Source organism: Thalia democratica, chromosome 9 (assembly GCF_965202585.1).
Source record: "Thalia democratica chromosome 9, ktThaDemo2.hap1.1, whole genome shotgun sequence".
Classification (NCBI taxonomy): Eukaryota; Metazoa; Chordata; class Thaliacea; order Salpida; family Salpidae; genus Thalia; species Thalia democratica.
Window position 1 is genome coordinate 21952654 of NC_139173.1, and position 23141 is coordinate 21975794.

Below are 23141 nucleotides of genomic sequence, written 5' to 3' on the forward strand. Positions count from 1 at the left end.
TAAAATAAACTTTAATAAAAAAAAATGATGATATTTTAATTATATTTTAAGTTTTTCCTATCTTAAAACGTCTATACCAAGTTTATATTCTTTGTACATACATAAAGTGTAACTAGTGGTTAGATTACAAAGTCTTAGAAAGTAATCAGTTCGATTTTATATAAATTTCTATTTGTTTAAAGTGAAAAGAATTGCCTTAATAAATGTTTAAACGTTTTATTTTAAATTTAAAACAGGTTTTTTAGCTTTTTTTTTTCTTATTAACTGTTTTTAAGCAAATATTTATTAGTTTCAATTGTTTATTTGTCCCTTATGTAAGTTTGAATCCACAGAATTTTTTTTTAGGTAAATTACCATAGAAGCAACCATATGCTAAACAATCATTCTGCAAATAAAATTATCAAAAACTACTCTAAAGCACAGATGAATCAATCAAAGAATGTTCTATAGTATTTTATGGTACAATAAATCACCAAATCGTTAGAATGATTCAGGATTTATTAATGATAAAAACCGCTGAGTTTGTTTCATTTACAGCAAGACATAAAAAGATAATAAAGCGAACAGCAATAGCATCACTAGTTTTGTATGGAACCAAGCACTTCTATAAGTATGTTTTATATATTATAGATAAAACTATTTCACATGCTAAGTTTGTTTTATCTAAATATACATGTATACTTTTGAATACAAATAGTATTTAATTACATTATATTTTAAATCATTTTACATATTTTTTGTTACCAACTAACTTATAAATTGTTAATTTTAATTTACAAACAGTTGGGTTTTATTTTATAGTTAATGAATTTTCAAAATAATATGAAATTTTCTTTAAATTTTCTTAGCTAAATAAAAAATGATATTAAAATAAAAAATGGTTAATTATATTTTTAAAAAAATAGTTATTATTTTCAGATATGCAAGCTCAAAAAAGAAGAACACTGAAGAAGATGAACTAAAACTTTTAGCTAAAAGTTTTAAAGTTTGTTTTTCTATTTATACTAAGTTTATATTAGTTTATAAAGTTTGTATAAGATTGTTTTTCTACTCATTCAAATTTTTATTCTAGCAGTCTAAAATGTGATTAATTTGCTTTGCTTTTTTCAGTTAACAACTAAAAATATTTAACTATTTATATTAAGAAAAATATTACACTTGTAAAATAGCATTTTGTTTTAATTTGATACATGTTTTTTTACTTTTAAAGATAGGGTTATGTTCACTTTAAAAATCACACACTGTAGATTAATTCTTTTTAACACTATATTTAGCTCAGTATGTCTGTGTTAATATACAAAAAAGTTTTTTAAGTAAAAACAACAAAGTTACCTGCAGTTTAAAAAAGTTAGTTAGTATAGCTTGTGGCGTCATACACTTTTACTTTAGATCCTAGTATGACAAAGGCACAGCTCATTCAGTGGTAAAGCTTTACCTAAAACATTTTATTCATCAAAAGTGACAAAACCAAAAAAGAAATATTTCTTCTTAAATTTAAATAGCTTGAGTACCATTTACCTATAAAACTGCTTTGCTCAAAGCTTTGGTGAATAAAGGTGACTTCTGTGTTGCTTTCTGTCTATTTGTCTGCTCTACTTGAAAATTTAACTTTAAGTAGTATCATTACAAAAATAAAGGTCATTTAATTTTTATTTATTCACTAAACTAAAAGGTATTGCCTACACTAAACAACTATAACAAAAATAGGGTTTATTACAACAAATACAATTACTGTTAACATTCTTTTTACAAACTAAACATATATACATACACATTGTATTATTAATAGACATCATACTTACTGTTCTTTATAAATAAAATCAGATAGTTTTCATCTAACAAACTATTTTTTCTAAATCTACAAGATTTTGATAAGGGACTGCATCAGAACTTTCAGTTTTCGTGAGAAAAACCATTCCATTTGTTGTCCAAACATATCTCCAGTTGTATTGTTACCTGAAAAAATTGGCATGATAGAACAGTTTTTTGTATTTGGGATTTGATTTTGTATTTTTGATTTTCATTAATAAAAACTTTTTTAGCATTATTGATACCTTTTCAACTTTAGCTTCTGCAATGTTTTTTTTATTTTTAAATATGTAGTTTTTTTGACCAAAGTTTTTTAATCTAACTAAGATAGGACCATATAATGTAGCAATATTTTTGTCTTTTTTTATCAGTCTTCTAGGATATTTTATATTCTTTTCCATCAGCTGAGAATCAACATTAGTCATTACTTTTACAGCCAAGTCAATTACCTTCTCATTTTTGCAAAGGGAACTTCACAAATCTCTACTTTTTTACCTTTCAGATTTTTTCAAGTAAACTTCTTGTGAAATTAAACTAGTAGTCTCATTCTTCATTTCCTTTAACTGAACATTTAATATTTGATTTTATCCACCTACATGCTGACTTTGCCTACATGCTGACATTACTTACTTGCTTTCATTCATAACAAGTTCAAATTTTTTGTTCATGAAGTCTATTGCTTTAGTTCATCTGATTTAAATTTCTTTTTATCTTCAACAATTTTAAGCAAACTATTTTTTTCACCTAAAACTTTTCTTTTATTTCATCCAAATTTTCGTTCCTTTGCATGATTTTCATTTCTATTGTCAAACCTTTCTTCATTGATTGAAATTCTTCCTTTAATATTTGATTTTGACAAGTAGCCATTATCATATGTTTATAATAAAACTCACCTTTTCTAATAGAATGGCCATTTTATAACAGTCAAAATTCTTTTAAAAAATGCAAATATCTTAATTTATAACAATGTATTTAAGGGCATAGGGAGGTCCACCTTGGTTTTTACAAGTTGATCTTATTTTATAGAGTTTTATCTGAGCTATCAGACATTTTTAACGGCTTGAAAAAATTTAAAGTATTTTTTTGATATATGAGCGGTCAAAGTCGGTGACCTAAATAGGTTTCTAATTGGAGGTGTAAACTAAAAACGCAAAAAAAGACCATTTCACTAAAAATCTATCTCCTCCTTCATTTTTTAAGCAATCTTCTTCAAATTTTTACAGAAAGTGTATTATTAAATTTTAAAATATTAGAATGCAGGAATTATTTTAATTTGGAAAAATAAAATTTTTATTAAAAAAAAACCACCTACTTTTTTGTAATTTTTATCTAGAGTTTTTATTTTTAAAAAATTTTGAAATTCCAACATTTAAAGTCTTTTAAATTATAAAAGGAACATTTCCTGAAATTTTGAGGTCTTTAGCTCAAAAAATGAAGGAGAAGATAGGTTTTTAGTAATTTTTTAAATTTCCTAGAAAATTGACCCTAAAAATTTAGCGTTCCATACGTTTGTATTGCAAACTTTTTATAAAAATTACAATATCTCAAAAGTTAAACAACATTTTTTAATTCTATTAAAAGTGGCTTGTAGTTTGTACTTCAAGCTTTTATATAAGATCAAATGTTATTTTTAGTAAAAAGTATATATATATATATATAACAAGATTATTATTCAAATTTGAATACTTTCTACACTTGCCGATGAATAAATAGAGCTTTATGAAAAATATAAGCTTTATGAAACATATGTATCAGTATTTTCAAAATCGTACTTTTCCAATAAATTATATATATATATATATATAAGCATTTTTAAGGAAACAACCCAACAATACCAGGAAGCTATAAGAGAAAGTGGATACGATCACGAGTTAGCCTATAGCCACAAAAACGAGAAGGGTAACAACAAGAAAAGAAGGAGAAGAAATATTTTATATTTCAACGCTCCATTCTGCAAAAGTGTGGCAACACGGGTTGGGAAGCGCTTCCTAGAGATTGTGGACAAGAACTTTACTGAAAACCATCCATATTGTAAAGTTTTTAACAGGAAGACACTAAAAGTGTCCTACTCCTGCATGCCAAACATGAAACAACTTATAATGGCACACAATCGAAAGATGTTAGACACGCAGTACAAAGAGAGGCGAATGTGTGACTGCAAAAAACAAGAATGCCCGGTAAATGGAAGTTGCCTGATGGAAAATGTTATATATAAAGCGACAGTCATAACTGATAACCAGACCAAGTTTTATGTAGGCTCGACTGGACTATCGTTCAAGAAAAGCTACACAAAGCACAAGTACAGCTTCAAACACGAAAAACATAAAAATACGACAACTTTATCGCAGTACATTTGGAAACTAAAAAATGACGAAGTTAATTTTAAAATTCAGTGGGAAATATTAACAAGAACGAAAAATAAATACAGTTTAAAAAACGGATGTAAATTGTGCAATGCGGAAAAAATTGAAATTTTAAAAGTTAAGAAATCTGAATCTTTAAACAAAAGAAACGAATTACAAACTGGATGCATACATTATAGAAAGCAATTTATCTAAAAACTCTGTTAATAATTTTGTCTAAAATCAACTATCTATTATTACGTAATACCTAATTTTGTATAATTTTATTGCTGTACTTACAAGTTTGCTTTTCATTGAATAAAACTTGGCTGAGGACGCGTATTAAACGCAGAAACAGCTGTACCAAGCAAAAGTTTATTTTGTGTATGTTATTTCTATATATATATATATATATATAAAGGTTTATTTCAAGATGTAAAACTTGAAGGACTCGAGTTTCGTGCTTATGCACTCATCAACTTCAAAACAAGTTGAAAATAAATTTTGTGTGTTTTGTTTTGTGCTTTATTTTGAACTTGTTATGAAGTTGATGAGTGCATAAGCATGAAACTCGAGTCCTTAAAGTTTTACATCTTGAAATAAACTTTTTTATTAAAAAAGCTCTTAAGGTGGGCTCAGTGTGAAAGATTTGATTTATCAAGTTAAATTACTTAATTCTATATATACATATATAAAGAGTTAGACTAGTACTTAGTATTTAATAAAAATATATATTTTTTTTATAAAATAAAAACACTTTAAAGCTTTATGCAAGATGGATACAATTAAAGTTAATTAAAGACTGAGATTATTAAAATTAAGCTGTTCTGTTTTCATAAATTGACATTATAAAAAATTCATGATGAAATGTTTGTTTGAAATCTTGCTAAATATTTAAATTTTACTGTAAAATTTTCACTATATTTATTTTTAATGTTTGTAAAAGTTATTTTTTGATATGATTTCTATTTTCAGAAACTGGGTTAAATACTGTTTTTGAAATCATATACCATTATTATTTGTCTTTTTTAGCATTTTCAGTTAAAAACCTACAAATTAAGACTATTTTTTAAATATGAGTTAAAAACTATATCTTCTTTATAAGTTTTTCAAAAGTTCTCATTATTAATTACTATTATATTAGAAAAAGTGTATAATTAACTTATATAGAATTTTTAGCTTGCATCTTAAGAAGAATAAATGAAAAATGAAACAAAAAAAGTTATAGAAACGGCAACATTATTTTCTTATATTCAAATTACTGTTTAGTAAATAACGTATATAAGTAACTGTTTGGTATACAGTAGTAAATGTACATATGGTAACTATTCAAATAACTTTTTATTTACTTTCTGATTAACAGTTCCAATTGTATTGTAAAATAATTCATGTCTATTACTTAATAAAATAACTTGTTAAATTCTACATGAGTATTTGTAGCTTTCTTTACTTTTCACTTGCTTTGTATTAATAAAATAAGTCTTTGTCAGGTATAACAGGACCACTTTTCATCAAATTATACCTATATGTAGTTATAAGTTTGATTAAGTGAGAAAATTGTATGATCATTTATCTAATACTGTAGATAGGTCATTTTATATTAGTAGATTTTTTACCAGTTTTCAGTTGTAACGTTAAGTAATATTAAATGAAGTTTTATAAAAATATTTCAGCTCTATAGTATACGTGTATAGTAGAATTAGTTAAGCTTGTTTTTGAATCTGTTATAATACAACACAGTAGTTTAGTTTTAAGAATTTTGCTACAATAAAACAATAAAAGTTTTAAACTACATATACACTTTTAAATTTAAGTTACTTGAAATACCTACGTTGTTTCAACTTATATTTTGTTACATGATAAGAATTTGTGTATTATACAGGCTTAAACTTATAAGTTTTTAAAAATTCTATTTGAATTTAGAGTTTTTATTTTTTCACTTAATTGTTAATTTTATTTAATAAAGTCTTGTTATTTTAATATTTTTTAAAGCTTAGAATTTAACTTCATTACCTTTTTTTTGTAATGTAACTAAAGACTATTAAGCTTGTACAATTATAATTTTTTTTTATATAGCTAAATAAGAAGAAAAAAATTGGCGTTGACCGCCTCTTCTTCAAGCGAATGAAATACCTTCTCAAAATACTCATTCCAAGCGTGATGAGCAAAGAGTTCCTGTGGCTGGTTATTCATTCCTTAACACTAGTAGTTCGAACTTTTCTTTCAATTTATGTTGCCGAGCTTGACGGCCGCATGGTCAGATTCATAGGTGAGTAAAGTACATTACTTTGAATACGAATAAAATAGTTATAAATTTAGATATAAATAATATTTTTATATTCTTTTTAAAACAAATACAGTTAAACACTTAATAGCTTTGTTACATAAAATGAAATAATTTTCCAATTTGAAATGTTTAATTTTTTGTTCTGAAAGTATTTAAATGAAATATTTTTAATGACTTAGTTTAAAGTTTATAATATTTTTTTAAAATTTCAAGTAAATAATTAAAAAAGACTATTAAGTCTTTGATAAACTAAATTATTTTTTTCAGCTGTGTAAAGGAACTTTTTTTTGTTTTCAAATTTACTTTTTATTAGAATTTAAATTTAAAGTAGAACTTATAAACTTTAGTTTATTTTACTGTAGTAAAAAAAAAATCACTTAAACAAAATAATATTCTCTTTGATAATTTTGACAAGTTTGTTTTTAAGGTAGTTTTAATAAGTTATTATTTTATAATTCTTAATTTTTTTTTGTCGAATTTAAAGTTCAACTTATTTCATTTACAAAAAGTTTAAAGTCATAAGTTTCTTACTTTTAAATCTGCTTCAAAATGCTACAGTGAAGAAAGACCTCCATGGATTTGTGTATGACTTACTAAAGTGGCTTGGAGTTGCCATACCTGCTACCTTCACCAACAGTTTGATTCGGTATTGTGAAAGCAAACAGGCGCTCGCATTCAGAACAAAATTGGTAAACAAAGCCTACAGCCAGTACTTCAAAAATCAGACATACTACAGGTTTGAAAACTTTAAATAGAAGAGTATTTTAAATTAGAAAAAGTAATTCCACAAAGATTTAGATATTAAAGATGAGGATATAATTAAAATGCACATACATTGTTTATTTAAACATTATTCGTACAACTGTTTTACTAAATAAGTTTTTTTGTTGTCCCAAGTATATCTAACCGGTTTTTTTTGAAGTGTTATTAAAAAGCACATTAATAGGTTTTGAACCAATTTTTTTTTTGAATAATTGTTAGACAAAATTTAAATACTACTTAGTTTTTAAAAATCAAGTTTTTTGTTTAAAAGAATTTAATTTTTCAACTTTCTTTAAATATGTTATGTTCAATTTATTTCATAACTTTTGATTTTGAATGTATTTAAACAAAAACAGCAAAAAATATATACTTATAGTGTTAAAATGTAATACTTTTAAAAAGTTACATTGTAGAAAACCTAATCTTTCACTAATGAATTTAAGAACCTTTAATATTTAAGACAGTAAATTTTACATAAAATACAACAACTCCTGCTTTGTATAAGAAAAAAAACCTTAAGTTTAAACCAACCTTGTTTATTATAACATTACATAAACAGTCAACTTCAACATTTGTATTTTGTACAGAGAACAATATTTGCGCTTAGATTTGTTACTGTCCTGCTATTAGACTCATAAAATTGCTCTTTAACTACTTTAACAATAAGTTAAACAATTTAGCATTTAACCAGACTAGTTCACCACAAATTCCATAAGTTTAACAAAGGGTTGACTATGCCAATTCGATCATCAGATCACAAGCTTTTGGTAGACTGAGACCGATGAAGCTTGTGACCTGATGATCGAATTGGCATGGTCAACCCTTTGTTAAACTTGAGCTTGTCTCACGGCTAACAAAAGTCCAGGCTTCTGCTTCCATGCTAAATTCCAATAAAACTCTCTTTATTTTAACCACACATCTATTCACATAAATTTTAACCACAAACATTCTTATGCAGGATGAACAACATGGACAGCAGGATTGCCAACGCGGACCAGTGCATGACGGACGACATCCAGGACTTCGCCTCCATGCTCGCCCACTTGTACTCCCACCTCACCAAACCCGTCCTCGACGTCGTCCTCATATCCAGGGCCCTCGTGCTCAAGTCCAACGAGTCCGGCAGCGACTGGAAGTAATCTTTTGTTTAGATTTTTTTTTATGCTCCAATTTTGTAAATTTTTATTACCTTATACCATCTTTTACATTTTGACCATCTTGTCTATCTAATACTTTATTATTAATTATATAACAACAGATAGATGTTGTGTTAAGAGTATTAAAGCTTTTTACTTAAAATAAGCTTTCTGTTTTACTTTTATACAATCAGTTATTTTCATTATATTATCTGTACCAGTAAACAAATAGTACTAATAGAAAAATGCATAAAGTTTGAAATAGCAGTTAATTTTTATAACAAATATCAATTTAAACAACTATTTTGTTAAGTTTTTGTTTTTTTAACTGTACTTATAGAGTATTATAATATTAAAAAATATTAAATTAAAAAACAATTGTACTTAGGTCTCTACTATTTACACGAAATTTAATAAAAATTCAAGGTTTTCCACGGCTGTGTCGTTTGTAACAACGCTGGTGACAGTCAACGTCCTCAGAGCCCTGTCGCCCAAGTTCGGCCAGCTCATCGCTGTCAGGCAGCAGAGGAAGGGATACCTGCGTTACATCCACTCCAGAGTCATCCAGAATGCTGAAGAAATCGCGTTTTATGGAGGAGAAAAGGTGGTATAACATTATTTTATGTTAAGAGAATCTATGTTAAAAGTTTGTTTTCAAGTTTAAAAGATACCTAGATTTTTATTTTTAAACAGTTTAAAAGCTTATTTAGTTCTTTGTTTTTTTCTTACTTCAAAGGTTTCTTCTGAGTTAATAAACATATAAAACATTTGAATAAGTTTAACAAACTTCGCCATAAACTTTCTGAAGTTATTAATTCAAATTTTTTTAGTAATTTGAAAAAAACACATCCACAACTTAATAAAACACAGTAATAATTCAATACTTTTAAAACTTTACACCGGTTGAGCACTAGTTGTATTGTAATGTCAGTAACAATGTCTGAGCTAAATTAAAACAAATTTAAAAAAATCTTTTTCAGCTACTATACCTTACTATTTTGTGAATAATCCAATAAAAATGTAATATTAGGTGGAGCACAATTTAGTTACTTTACAATGTCATTATCAATGCCAGAAATTAAATTAACAAACTTTAACATCCTTGGTGTTAGCTTGATGCAACAATTTTTTACTTATATATAATCCATCAAAAACACACCAAGGTAAAGTTAAAAAGACTCAAGTTGAGCACTAACTCCTTTATAATGTCAGTATCAACACCCTAAATTCAATAAAAAAAGCTTTGATACACTTGATAGTTTACAACATCTTCTACTTTATGTATAAACTCTAAAAAACACTCAGGTTGAGCACAACCTGCTGACGAAATGCTACAACACGCTGAGTAGCCAGGAGAACAAGATATACGTGAAGCGGCTGTGGTACGTCATGCTCGAGCAGTTTTTCATGAAGTACGTGTGGAGCTCGGCGGGAATGCTCATCATCGCCGTGCCGCTGATGAACGCTACAGGGTACAGCAAGAACGGTGGGTTTTGAAACTTATAATCAGCAGGCCTGATATGCTATAAAAGAAATCGCCGGCCAGACTTGTTTAAAAACCCTCGCAGACCAAGCAGTTTAAGAAATGTATAAACTAAAAGAAATTATATTTAAGCAAATATTTTTTGTGTAAATAAAGGAGTCATAGTATTAAGTTAATGTCTTCGATTGGTTATTTTGGTGTTGATCTTAAATACTTTTTCAACAAGCATGTGCAAAGACTTCTTTAACTTTTTTAACTATATATATATAGTTTTGAGCATCTTGTTAATATTAGTTTTATTTTTCATATTAATTTTATCAGATACCTAGCCTTTATATCTGATTTAACTTATTTAAATTTTTGTTTTTTTAATAATTGAGCAATAAACTGAGTTGCCAACCATCAACAACAACCCATGTGACATTATATGGCCAAAGACATCACTACTGAATACAAAATTTTAATTACAAAAAAAAAGCAGTTAAACTTAAAGAAGAAAGTTTTAAAACAATTACCACATAATATCAAAAAGGTTTTAGCTCAAACTTGATCTGATCTAAAGAAAAATTTATTTATTTAAAATTAATCTTTGTAGTGAAGCAATGTTTTGAAGTTTGTTAAGGAAGACAATTTATATTCCAAAATATCAAAGCAGCTTTAAAACGTTAGCTAAAAGAAGCTCAAGTCACGGGAATCATACTTTTAATAATGTAATTTATTTATTTTTATCATTTATTAACAAATTTAGCTAAAAGTAAAATAAAATATAAAGCTTGGTTTAAAGTTTTAAAAGACTAAATAAAAGTAAAATAAAATTAAATATTTAACTTTCTAAATTTTTTCATGTAAAACTATTAAATACGTAGTTTGAAAAACATGCATGTATTTAGTTCTAAAAAGTATAATAACTTTTTTTTACTGATAAGGATTTAAAACTGTGAACTTTGAATTTTTTATCTAAAAAGACGATAGTAACTTTTTAGACATTTTTTTATTACTCATGTTTAAGTTCTTTGAAAGAATTTAGAGCACAAAAATATTCGTTTCTGTTAATTTATACTTTTTTGTTGGTTAAATTAAAAATCCTTTCTTATAAGAAACAATTTAAATGGCCTAAAGTATTATTCATTGTTATTAAAATAGAAGCACTATTTGAGTAAAAATTTAAGCCGATTGTAACTTAAAACTTTATCTATTTGATGGTGTTTCTTCAAACTAGTTGGATAAAAACTTCAATAATTCCTTTAAACCATAATAAAATACAAATTATTCTAACAGCAAGCGAGGAAGTACGTTCGGAGTGGCAGAACATGAGCGAGAGTGAAATGGTGAGCTACAGAACGGAGAACTTCACCTCGGCGAGAAACTTGCTGGTCACATCTGCAGACGCCCTCGAGAGGATCATCAGCTCTTATAAGGAGGTTTGAAAAGATGTTGAATGTTGAAAAACTTGCTAAATATAAAGTGATTGACAAGAATATTTTTATTTTTTAAATTGATGTTAAATATTTTCTAATGTATGTTTAATAACTAGTTATCTATTTAAAAAAATGTTTAATTAAGTTTTTTGTATGCTTAAGGGGATTTTCAAGATGCTTCGATTAACTTAGTTTAAACTTTTTTTTCTTAATTAGGTTTTCAATAAAGATAATATGAAATTAAGAGTTCAATCAAGTTTTTGCTTTTCTACCATGCTAGATTATACAGTTTGTACTATGTTGCTACAAATTATGAATTATGAACTTTTATTTATGATTTTGTTCGAAAATAGCAACTTATTTTTAGATTTTATTTGTTATGCTTCATAGATCACCGAGTTAGCTGGGTATGCCGCGAGAGTTTCAAACATGTTTGAAGTTTTTGATGATGTGAGTCAGGGAAAGTACGAAAAGAACGTTGAAAGCATAAATTCATCAGACCAAATCAGCTCCGAAAAATTTGTCGATCTCGATATCAAGGGTACTTGAATATTATTTTTTAAATAATGAAGAATAAGTTGTTTGTAGTTTTTTTTTGTTAAGTAAAACCTTAATAACTAATTATCGAAATAAACTCTAAAAGTTGTTGATCCCAAAATAACTGAGGTCAAAATTGAATAACTAATGGTCGAAATAAACTTTAAATTGAATTCAAAAAAAAGCTTTTATTAAACTATTTTGATTTATGAAGTTAACAATAAGTTTTTTGGATAAGAACTAGTTTGTTTTTGTTAGTATAAACACACATTATTGTAGGTGAATATTTTCATTTTAACTAAAAGAAATAACATAAACTAATCAAAACAAACAGGTGTAGTGGAAAGCAGTGTGCGCGAAATAGAACTGAAGAAGGTACCAATAGTGACACCTAATGGCGACCGAGTTGTTAACAGCCTCAATTTGAAGGTTTTTTGATTTTTCATTTAAATGTTTCAAAGTGGTTTTATTTTTGTACAAAATCTTTTTTTTATTTTTCATAAGACCTCCTTAAAATATAAAAAAGCTATGGCCCCCTCCGACAAGATATGTCAAAAAACTACCCTAAAATATGCCTAAGACCTTTTTTAAGCTTTTTTTATTTTGACTAAAATGAGATTTAATAAACGTTTCATTAAGATTTTGAATTGTTCACGACTAGTAAAGTTTTAGCTTTCTACACAATCAACATGAGAACTACTATTTCTCGTTTTTATTAAGTATTAAGTTTAATTATAGGTGTAAGTATTTTATAATTTGTTGGTTGATACTCTGGAGTCTAGAGTTTATACATATTTTTATTAACTGTCTAAAAGTAATGTATTGTAAAAACTGTTCAAGTAGCAAGATAGTTTTGAAACTTTTTAAATATGTAAAGTACTTGTGACTTGAAGATTAAAATACATCTCTTTTTTCCACTCAAAGTACAAAAAGACGTAGGCTTATCTACAGTTTCCTGCAACATTTAATGATATCAATACTTATACTTATAGTTTTATTTAAATTTGCTACTTTAATTTTACTAAAAGAATTCAAAGTTGTCCAACAAAAAAAAAATAGTGAAATCTTTATGAGTTCTGTACAACTTCAGTCTTTATTTTATTCACTACATACAACCTGCAGTTGGCTTTACTTAAAATAAAATAAAATATATTAGTTTTGTTTTTTTCAAAACTTTAATTTTTGTTGACACTTTTTATCATTTTTATATGCTTTTGTTGATAAACGACGTTTATAAAAGCTAATTTTATATTAGAAAAACGTAATTATTTGTTAATTTATTATGATTTTTTTTGTAAGTATTTTTGCTACTAAAACAAGTTTTATATTAAAGTAGCTGAAAGCGTTTTTTTTTTTCACAAAGCGTTTGTTACTTCATTTTTACAAAATATGATTTTATTCGTACCTAAAATATTTAAAAAAACTTTTTAAACTCTTTTAATTTTATAAAAAATATTTTAAGATTTATTTAACAAAGAGCATAAGAAAATTAAGTCTCTGAATTTTGTTTTTGTCATATCTAACTGTTATATATTCAAAATCAGCAAAATAAGTTTTTATTTGAAAATAATAAATTTTTGACCTTTGTTTTCGAATGCGTTTTGAAATTGTGTAACGTATCTGACTGACATAAATTGTTTGTTTGTATATTTGGTAAACACCTAATCAGTTACTAATTAGTATGTTACTTTTAAGTAAATACTGGACTGTGTTGTAAACGTTTATTTTAAGTTTAAGTATTTTTAGAACATACAACTTTAATTTTTTTTTGTATACAACATTTTTTACCTGATTGCTTTAGTAATAGTATTAAGTTTTTATCAAAGTTAAAAAAAAAAATATTTTTTAAAGTATGTAAAATGCTGTTTTTAAGGTAATTGATATTTTTAGACAAATTATAAAGTTAATTCAACTAAATAAGTACTTATGTTTACATTTGAAAAAAAAACCAAACCAAAAATAAACACAGAGCTTATAGTACAAATATAAAAATTAAATTCTATACTTACTAAACGGGTAATCTGACAATATGTAACTTTTTTTTTTTTAAATACGCATTGTTGTAGAAACAAGAATTATTAAAAAATAACAAAAGTTGTTCAAAAACTAGTGAACAAAGGAATTAGTACCCACAAACACTTGTTAGAAAAGATAAAAATCGTTCTCACATAAACACGTAAAAATAAACAGTTTATCTGAAAAAAAAACTTTAGCATAAACAAATAGTTTTGCAAATTAACCAAACTAACTGCTATGCTAAGCTTTTGTTTAAATTAACTACTTGAAGTTTGAATTTTTCGTTGGTATCAATTTTTTAATTAAAATTCAACCATCAGGTCAACGAGGACATGCACCTGCTGATAACCGGTCCGAACGGATGCGGCAAGTCTTCCATGTTCAGGCTGCTGGGAGGGTTGTGGCCGGTGTACGGGGGAGTGATGAGCAGGCCTCCCACCAACTCCATGTTCTACATCCCTCAGAGGTCAGTTGTTTCTAATAAGCAAATAAATAAAGAAATTTAAAAATGTAAACTATTGTAATTTTATAAAATTAGTTTAACGCACATTCATGTTGAAATTGTTAATTAAATAGCACTTACAGCAGGGTTTCCTAAATAGATTTTTTTCTTAATCCCTCCCTTGACATGAATTTCAAAATTAATACCCTTTCTACTAGTTATTTCTCCCTGACAGCTAAAATAGACTTTCCGGTATCTAGGAAAGCCTGAAATGTAAACTAGCTTTTTACACCTTCCTAGATTAATTTCAGTTATAGCTACTTTTATTACTTTAAACTTTAGCAGTTTAGGTTTTATAAAGTAAAAAAATGAGTAGGTTTCAAAAAAATGCTACAAGTATAAAACTTTTACATTACACCTTAAGTTAAAAGGCTAACAATTAATCATTAATTTTTTAAGTTTTTTTTAACACCAACTTTTATTTGTTTTGATTTATACTACATTAGAAGTTTTCAAAAAACTGAGCGTTTTAGGTTTTACAAACTTGAAAAAACAAGTAAGCATACATTTATGAAACTTCACACCTTATTTTGCAGGCCCTACATGACGATAGGTAGCTTGAGGGAGCAGGTGATATACCCGGACACCGTTGAAGAGATGAGGTCCAAGGGAGTGACTGACGAGCACCTGCAGTCCATAATGCACACCGTGCACCTATTCCACGTTGTTAAGAGGGAAGGAGGTGTGTTGGTTTGAAATTTAAAAACATATTAGTTTTGTAGCCATACCAGTTCTTCTAATGAGATAAAAACTTAAATTTTTTTCAAGTCATCATGGTTTATTTAAGCCCAGCGACCTTTAATCTCAAAACTAAGAAAAGGAGTCAAGATGGTTTATAGTGTTAAAAATATATTTGTTTTGCTTCTGTAAAATATTCCAAAGGTAAGCAATGTAATTAAAACATTTTAAAAATATCAAAAGTCACCATGTTACAGTTTAGTCTAACTACCTACAAATGTTTGACCTTCTAAACATAATTATATGAAAACTTTTATAATTTATCGTAATATTTTTTGTTTTAGTGGTTAAACTGTAATTAATAAGCTTACAAAAATCAAAAGATTCAAAATATGCCAATCTATTTTTTTTTGACTACTTTTTTTGTAACTGTTTACTCTAGTTTAAGACTACTGTAGTAATTAAACAGCAGCACAAACACAAATTAATATACTACAAAAATATTTAAGTAAACATAAAGTATAAAGTATTAACATAATTATAAACAGTCAAAATATAATTGTGTTAAAAAAGTTACTTATCCAGAATTTTTCACAAAATTTATGCTTAAGCAGTTGTAAAAATTAGTGCTACAACCTCTAAATATATTACTTTTAAGTTAGTCTTACAAATAACCTTAGAAAACTATTTTTAATATATCAAACAATAACTACTAAAGCTTAAAAATAAAGTACTTTTTACTGTTATATTTTTAATATGAAGTTATAAGTTTTGTTTATATTGTATAAAGTAAACCTTATCACGACTTTTTTATTCTAAACGCGTTAACTTAAGCTTCTAATCATGTGCTCAATATAGCTGGAAAAATTTACTGTAAACTTATAATTTTATTAAAAGAAAACTATTGTTACATATTTTTTATGCCTCAACAATAGTTTTAGTAAGAAATAAACTGAATTAATCAAAGAGTTTCACCAGTAAATTTAGCTGTTTTTTGCAACTATTTGTTTATTTCCTTAAACCACACAAGAAACTGATTTATTCGGATTGTTTCCACAGCAATATGTTTTGTACAATAATATTTTTTTTTGATAAACAAAGTTATATGTTTTAGGATGGGACGCAGAGGCAGATTGGAAGGATGTTTTATCGGGAGGCGAGAAACAGAGGATGGGAATGGCCAGACTGTTCTATCAGAGGTGAGTTGAACTTTTATGGAAATTAAAAAGTGGACATACATAAAAACAAGCGTCTTAGGAAATGCTTTTCTAGAATTGTTGTTAAGTTGTCATATTGTTAAGTTTCTGTAATATAAAAACATTTTATTTCGAAGTAGAAGTCAAAGATAGTTTCTTTAAAAGTATGTTTTTGTGTGTTAGAAACAAGTTTTTATATAAAAAATTAAAGTTACTAGAACTTTATATTTGAATAAAATACAAAGGCCGATGTACGCGCTACTGGACGAGTGCACATCAGCGGTGTCGATTGATGTAGAGGGGAAGATATTCCAATGTGCGAAGGATGCAGGTATCACGCTGCTGACCATCACACACAGACCCTCACTATGGTTTGTTTTTTTATAATTGAATTATGTTTTAAAAGTAAAATATTTTTTTTAATTATAAAGATTTTTTTTTAAACATCGTTAAATTATACTTAACAAAGTTATATCAATTATAAGATACGAAGCTTGTTTGAATGAAGTTGAAATAAAAGGTTTTAGAGAGAAAAAATTTTTTTTTGATATCAACAAAAATATTTACAGGGTAGTTGAACAAACTTTAAATTTTTAAACAAATAGCTAAAAAAAATTTTGATTTTTTTAATGTATCGGTTTTTACTAATAATGAATGACATATACAAAAACTTTTAGCCCTTAATTTTAAATCTTAGTGTTTTATTTATTTTTTTCTTTTTATAAAAAAAAGTTTTTTATATTGAATTTGTTTGTTTATACTTGAAGAACGCTATGAATACTTCAACCAAAAAAAAAAAAAATTTTTTATTAATTCATTAATTTCAGCAAGCTATCATCACATAAGAAAATTTATGTTTAAATATTTTTCAATAAACTAATACAAACTAGTTTTTAACTTTTTATTTTCTATATTTCGTATATGGTCTAATAAAATTTATATTAAATTCAACAATATACTTAACTGAAAAACTTTTATACAAACTTAAACCTTGATTTAAAAGCAAATAACACAATTTGTATAATATATACCGATCATGTGAAATATCAAACAGGAAATATCACACTCACATACTGCAGTTTGACGGTGAAGGAGGCTGGAAGCTAGACAAACTTGACACTGACAAGAGACTTTCCCTCAACGATGAAAAAAGAGTTAGTTGTATTGTTTTGTTAGAACATTTAACAAAAAAGGCAAAGTAATCAAGTTGATGAATTAAAACACTTCAGTACATTTTTTTAGTTTGTATTTGTATTTAAATACTTTACTGATTTGTTTTTATAATTGCATAAATACATAAATGATACATTTATGAATATGTCAATGTGTAACTTCTTTTATAAAAGAAATAAAGGTAGCGCTTACAAGTTTATTCCAAAACGGAGTTTTAAGTTTTTATTTAAACTGTAGAACTTGGAGCAACAGCTTTCCGGCATACCAAAGATGCAGGCAAGGTTGAAAGAACTGTGCAACTTATTAGGAGAAAGCACAATCGTAGAAGACGAAGAACTAGAAGAATGAAAACAATTTCAGTTATGAACTAGTTTTCCGCTTTTTCTTCAATATAATTTTATTTTATTAATCATGTGTTTTTTAAAATCATTGCTATGTGATAATCATAATTTGCTATTAATTGTGTTTTATATAATAATTTTATTAAGAAGCATTTCAATACATTAATGTTTTGTTAGTTATGTGTTACTTTTTTTTTGTTTGAACCTTTTGACGAATTCATTCCATACCTTTAAGTAAATAAAATAGCCTTTTTTGTTGTTGTAAAGCCTAAAGATCTATTTAAAAAACGATGTATAAGGCAAAAATCTTATATTACTTTTAACTATTTAAACGTATACATCTTCTAAAATATTTTGTAATAATGTTAATTACTTTAAAACATCGTTTGTTTAAAAATGAATTTTTACTAGTAATAAACTAATGTAAATATTTACATTTTATGCCTATGCAATAGTTGAGCCTTAGTTTTCTTATTAGTGAAATTACTTTGAATAAACTTTTTTTGACAGTAATAACTTTGTTTTGATTTTGTAAAATGAACAAAATTGTAAATTTTTACCAAACTTTAAACAAAACAAAAATTAATCAATTAAGTTACTAACTTGTTTAAGACTGCGCTCTAAAAATTATACTTGATATATTATGAAAAAGTGAATTTTTTTCTGTAATTAGCATTTTCGTTTTAGAATGCAATTCAATTAACAAATATTATTTTCTTTTATAAAAAGTAAGCATACAACTTATTAATTTATTCTTATGCGCACTGTATTTTTTAGTTCCTAGAACAGTTTTAGTTTTTCAATTGAGCAAAATATACATCTTACCTAAAAAAAACTCGAAGACTTTCTAATTTAAAACAAAGTTTCATGTTTAAAAATTTTTAAGTCAAATATATATTATAGAAATACAGTAGCTTTCTTATTTATTATTTTCCAAGTCTTTGAATTATCGATAAGATGATTTTTAAAGTTTTCTACAGACTTTATATTAATCAAAACACTATATCAACTTATTTCATAATATATTAAGTATAACCAATAAAAGTAATTTAAATATAGAACATAGGTTCTATAACTTTTGATAGTTCCTGCACAAAAGATAACTGAAAAAAAGTCTTGTGCACACAATTATACAATAATTAAACGATTTTAATTATGGTTTGTTTGTGACTGCACTAAGTAAACTAAATGTTTTAAGTATAGTAATTTTGATTAAAAATTCGGACTAAAATTATGCCTAGAAATAATTGTACAACTCGTCAAAATGGTTGCATACAGCAAACTAATTTCTGTGCACACTTTAAATAAGGGGGTGTTTATCAGAAATTTTGTTAACAATAAAAGATTAAATTTTAAAAAATTGTAGTAATATAAATATTTTTTTGTAAAATTTTTTCATATATCTTATATATTTTCGTTCAAAAGAAGAAATTCATTACAGCACCAAAAGCATATTTTTGTAAAAGGCTATAGAAACAAATTTGAATATAGACAACTCACCATTTCTTAATTGTAAACAAGTGCTTAATTATATATTGAATTTGCTAAAAAGAATAGAATATTAAAGTAAAGTTTCAAATAAGTCACATATAAATTAAATAAATATAAAATCTACTAATTGTTAAAATAAGTAAAATTTTTCTACAAGTATTATTATTTTATATAAATTTAAATCTTTTTTTTAGGTATAGTTTTATCTTTGGTTTTCATATTTATAAATAAAGTAAACAACTGTTAAAAGTAGTAAGGTCCCCAGTCTGCTTTTAACTAGAAGCAATACCAAAAAACAGCTATTATAGTAAGTATATTTGGTACCTCTCGTATCTTTACGATCTCTCATATATTTACGCATTTTTTTCTGTAGACACAATGTGCGTAAATAAGCAAGAGGTCACTGTAACTGGAACTTAAATATAAATTAACTATATTTTAATGATACAATGTAAAATCTAAAAAAACTAAATTAAAACACTTGCTAGATGTTTTACGTTTTAAAGGCATTCTGCAGTTTGCATAATCTTCACTTTCAAGCTTTTGACTTTTAAAGTATCGTTCGTCATTAGTAGACTTGTCATAATTTCTACTTGTACATGACAGCGATTTTTCTCTGCTTCCATACGAGCTAGAACGTTTTCTGCATTGATGCGAAGATGAGCCAGTGTTATTTTCATTTTTATTGCACTTTTCTTCAAGTTTATTTTTGGAAGAAGGTGAAATTGTATAATTGTCACACGAACCGATTTGTTTCTTATTCAGCCATTCAAACGACTTTGGTTGGTTTGCACTCAAAATTTCTCGCTCTGTTTCTGCTTTCTCTCTCTGAACTCTCGCTGTTATTTTAGCTGCAAGCCTCTCTAACACTAGAACATCTCGACGTTGTCTTTCAGATGCAGACATGCTATCAACATCTGTCAGGTCGTTCGGCCGAGGAGAGAAGTAATTGTAGCTTGGTTGTGGCGTTATCATAGCTGAGTACTCGTCTGGAGTATATGGCGTTCTTGGAGTGCAAATTTTTGGCAAGTCGTCGTACCATTTTTTATTTTTAACTTTTTGCTTTGGTTTGCTAGTATCCTTGTTTTTATCAGAGCTTGCATAAACTTCAAAAGACTTGTCAATTTTTGTTTTAGAATCTTTCTTCTTTTTAATGATAGCACCTTTAGGTAGTTTATACTTACGTAAAGGTGGCTGAAGATTTACATTTTTCAAAGCCGTTGTATCAAATTTGTTTGAATTGGTTGACGTATTAAAATTTATATTATCATCAAAACATTCGTTGTGAAAAGGCTTGGGTGTCAAAACATCTGAAATCTTGTTCAGATTTTCTGTAGTTTTTGGAGAATGACTCACATTTTCAGTTTGATTTGAAAGTGTTGATACTTGTCTTTCACGTAGTGTACCAGTTAGATTATCATTGTAGTTGAATATTTCAGATTTGAAAGATTTTGCTTTTAAATTTTTATTACTTCTATGACTAGTTTTATTTATAACATTTAGTTCAATACTGTTTTCTGACTCGTAGATAACTTTTTTATTGACTAAATTTTTATCTAGCAAATAGTTAGCACTGTGTTCTTTTCTATTTGTAACTTTTCTCTTAAATACATTTCCAGAAAGGTGAAACTTGTTTCTTAAAAGTTGTTCACTAACTAAATCGTTTTCAATTCTACAAAGAGCGATCTTGTTCCACTTTTTCCGGTAAGAAGCTAAAATCCGATTTGAATCCATCACAAATTACTGAAATCGATTTACTCTCAAAAGTATTTGTTTTTGATTAAATGTTAATCTTTTGTTTTGTTTTTAATTTTAAAAAGTGATCCTCTACGTCATAATAAATTTTACTAGACAGAGATAACCTCGTTTAAGTTTTTTGTATAATTTTCATTTTTTTTTTTTTTGTAAAATGTTTTTCTGTAAAAAGTTCTACTATTATTCTTCAAAGGTTGTAAAACTTACGCCCGCAGATAAAAAACTTCTGCATTTTACTTTTATATAACTAAGTTCTATTAAAATTATTTTAATTAGTAGCAACCAGGGGCGTCGCGTGGGGTGTTGTACTGCCGCAATAGCAACACCTAAAAATTTTGTAAGAAAAAATTAAGTATCTATAACGTTTTCGTTATTTTTTAGAACAAAATCTCTTATAAGACTCCAATTCAGAAAACAATAATTTTGCTTACAACACTGCCACAAACTCTTAGCTGACTGCCACAAATGAAGTCAAAAAGCAAAATTTCTTCAAGAATTACCGCAAAATCAATTTCTTGCGTTAAGTAAGCTAAGTTGAAAATTCCCTAAAACAGTACAGGCTTAAGTACCATTCCACGAACTATTGTAAACAAAAAATGAAAACAAAGCTAAGCAGAGCAGGCGCGACTCGAGCAGAGGCAACTCAATCACCGGCAACTTGAGCACAGGCAATTTAAGTAATTTGAAAGATGTAGGATATCGATGTTAAAGCATAATTGGTGAGTAAAAGCTGCAATTATAATTAATGCATTTTAAAGTTTTTAAACTCTTTAGTTGAACTTATTTTATTCTTTAAAAAATGTTAAACAATGGTTTAAAGATTACTTTGTCTTTTTATCAGAGAATATGAAGTAAGCTCGAAAAAGTGCCGACACATAAGTTTTTTACTCTAAAACTCAAGTGCCAAGTATTATTTTTTATAAAATTTTAGATTAAAGATTTCAAGTCAATTAAACCAAGTAATAAATTTTAAATTAAATCAAATAGTTGAAGTCAAAACATAGCAGTATTTAATTTAAATTAGTTTTAATAATTAATTTTAACTATAAATAAATTATCTTCAGTTTCTATTTTCTAAACTTCGTTGATAACTTTATTTTTTTCATTTTACTACTTTTTCCAAATCGCCATTTGTATACAGGTAATAAATTGATTTATGGCAAGAGCTTTTTTGCCGTAGTGAGTCGTAATGAAATTATTTTCAGTTTTTAGTATACAAATTAATTGAAAATTGCCTCAAATCTATTCCTTCCAGCACAGTATTTTTTGTATTTAGTTTCTATTTCTTATTCGAAATAAATTATTTTTGAAGTTATACTTCAAAAATTACAAAAGAAATCGGCAGACTTTTATTTTGGATACAATTCTTTTTAGTTTTAGTAATGAATAATCAGTTTAATACATACACAAGTTTATGTGCATGTATTTAAAGAATAATAGTGCGTGTAAAATCATATAATTTAAATAGCATATAGTAACACAAGCCAAATACCCATGTCATTCACTAGGTACTATTAATTAACCTAAGTTGATTTTTTTCAATGATAAACTTATTAGATAATTTATTTTAGTAAAACAATTGTCAATTTAACTGTAATTAAATTGAATTCACTTATAAAACTTTCGAGTAAATATTTTCTTAAAACTCTTGCGTTTTAAGTAGAATCAGAATATTTCGGTTCTAATAAATAAAAGTTATTAGTTAAATTTTATTTAAGAAGTGTGTATGTAAAAACTATTAGAACTAAATAAGAAACAAAGCAGTTTTAATAGCACTTTGGACGAATAAGTGTGTATAAAGAAGCTGAGTAATAAAAATTAAAAGGTGTTAACTATAAAAATTCGGTAAAACAACATAAAACACGAATAGCTTCTAAATTAAAAAAAATTGCATCGAAAACTTAAACACAAAGCAAGTGGATATTAAACAAGCTTGTACTATATAACTATGTAACTGCGAAATGTGGAACATTATGATATAAGCAGTCAAAAATAGCAGATTAAAAAATACATTTTCTATATGAGGATTTAAGTAATAACAACAAGTAAGTACAACAACAACGATGGTGTTTATAAATATACTAATTATATACAAATTGTGTATAAATCATTGGAATAAATTGATAAATTGTTAAGATTATAAGTCAGTGCAAATAATTTAATTTAGTGCAATTTTAAAGCTTACTAGTTTTCTTTAATTAAAAAATAATAAGAT

General features: G+C 26.4%; 1 protein-coding gene across 1 annotated transcript; it reads left to right on the forward strand.

Moving 5' to 3' along the window:
- Nucleotides 1–485: 485 nt before the first annotated feature.
- LOC145844915 (ATP-binding cassette sub-family D member 1-like) lies at nt 486–17687 on the forward strand. Its single transcript, XM_082952334.1, has 16 exons — nt 486–610; nt 919–985; nt 6228–6420; nt 6997–7174; nt 8159–8335; nt 8763–8940; nt 9642–9822; nt 11098–11240; nt 11628–11778; nt 12109–12203; nt 14111–14256; nt 14829–14974; nt 16085–16169; nt 16412–16537; nt 17221–17320; nt 17577–17687. The coding sequence occupies exons 1-16, from the start codon at nt 486–488 to the stop codon at nt 17685–17687; spliced, it is 2202 nt and encodes a 733-aa protein (XP_082808460.1).
- The last annotated feature ends 5454 nt before the right edge of the window (nt 17688–23141 follow it).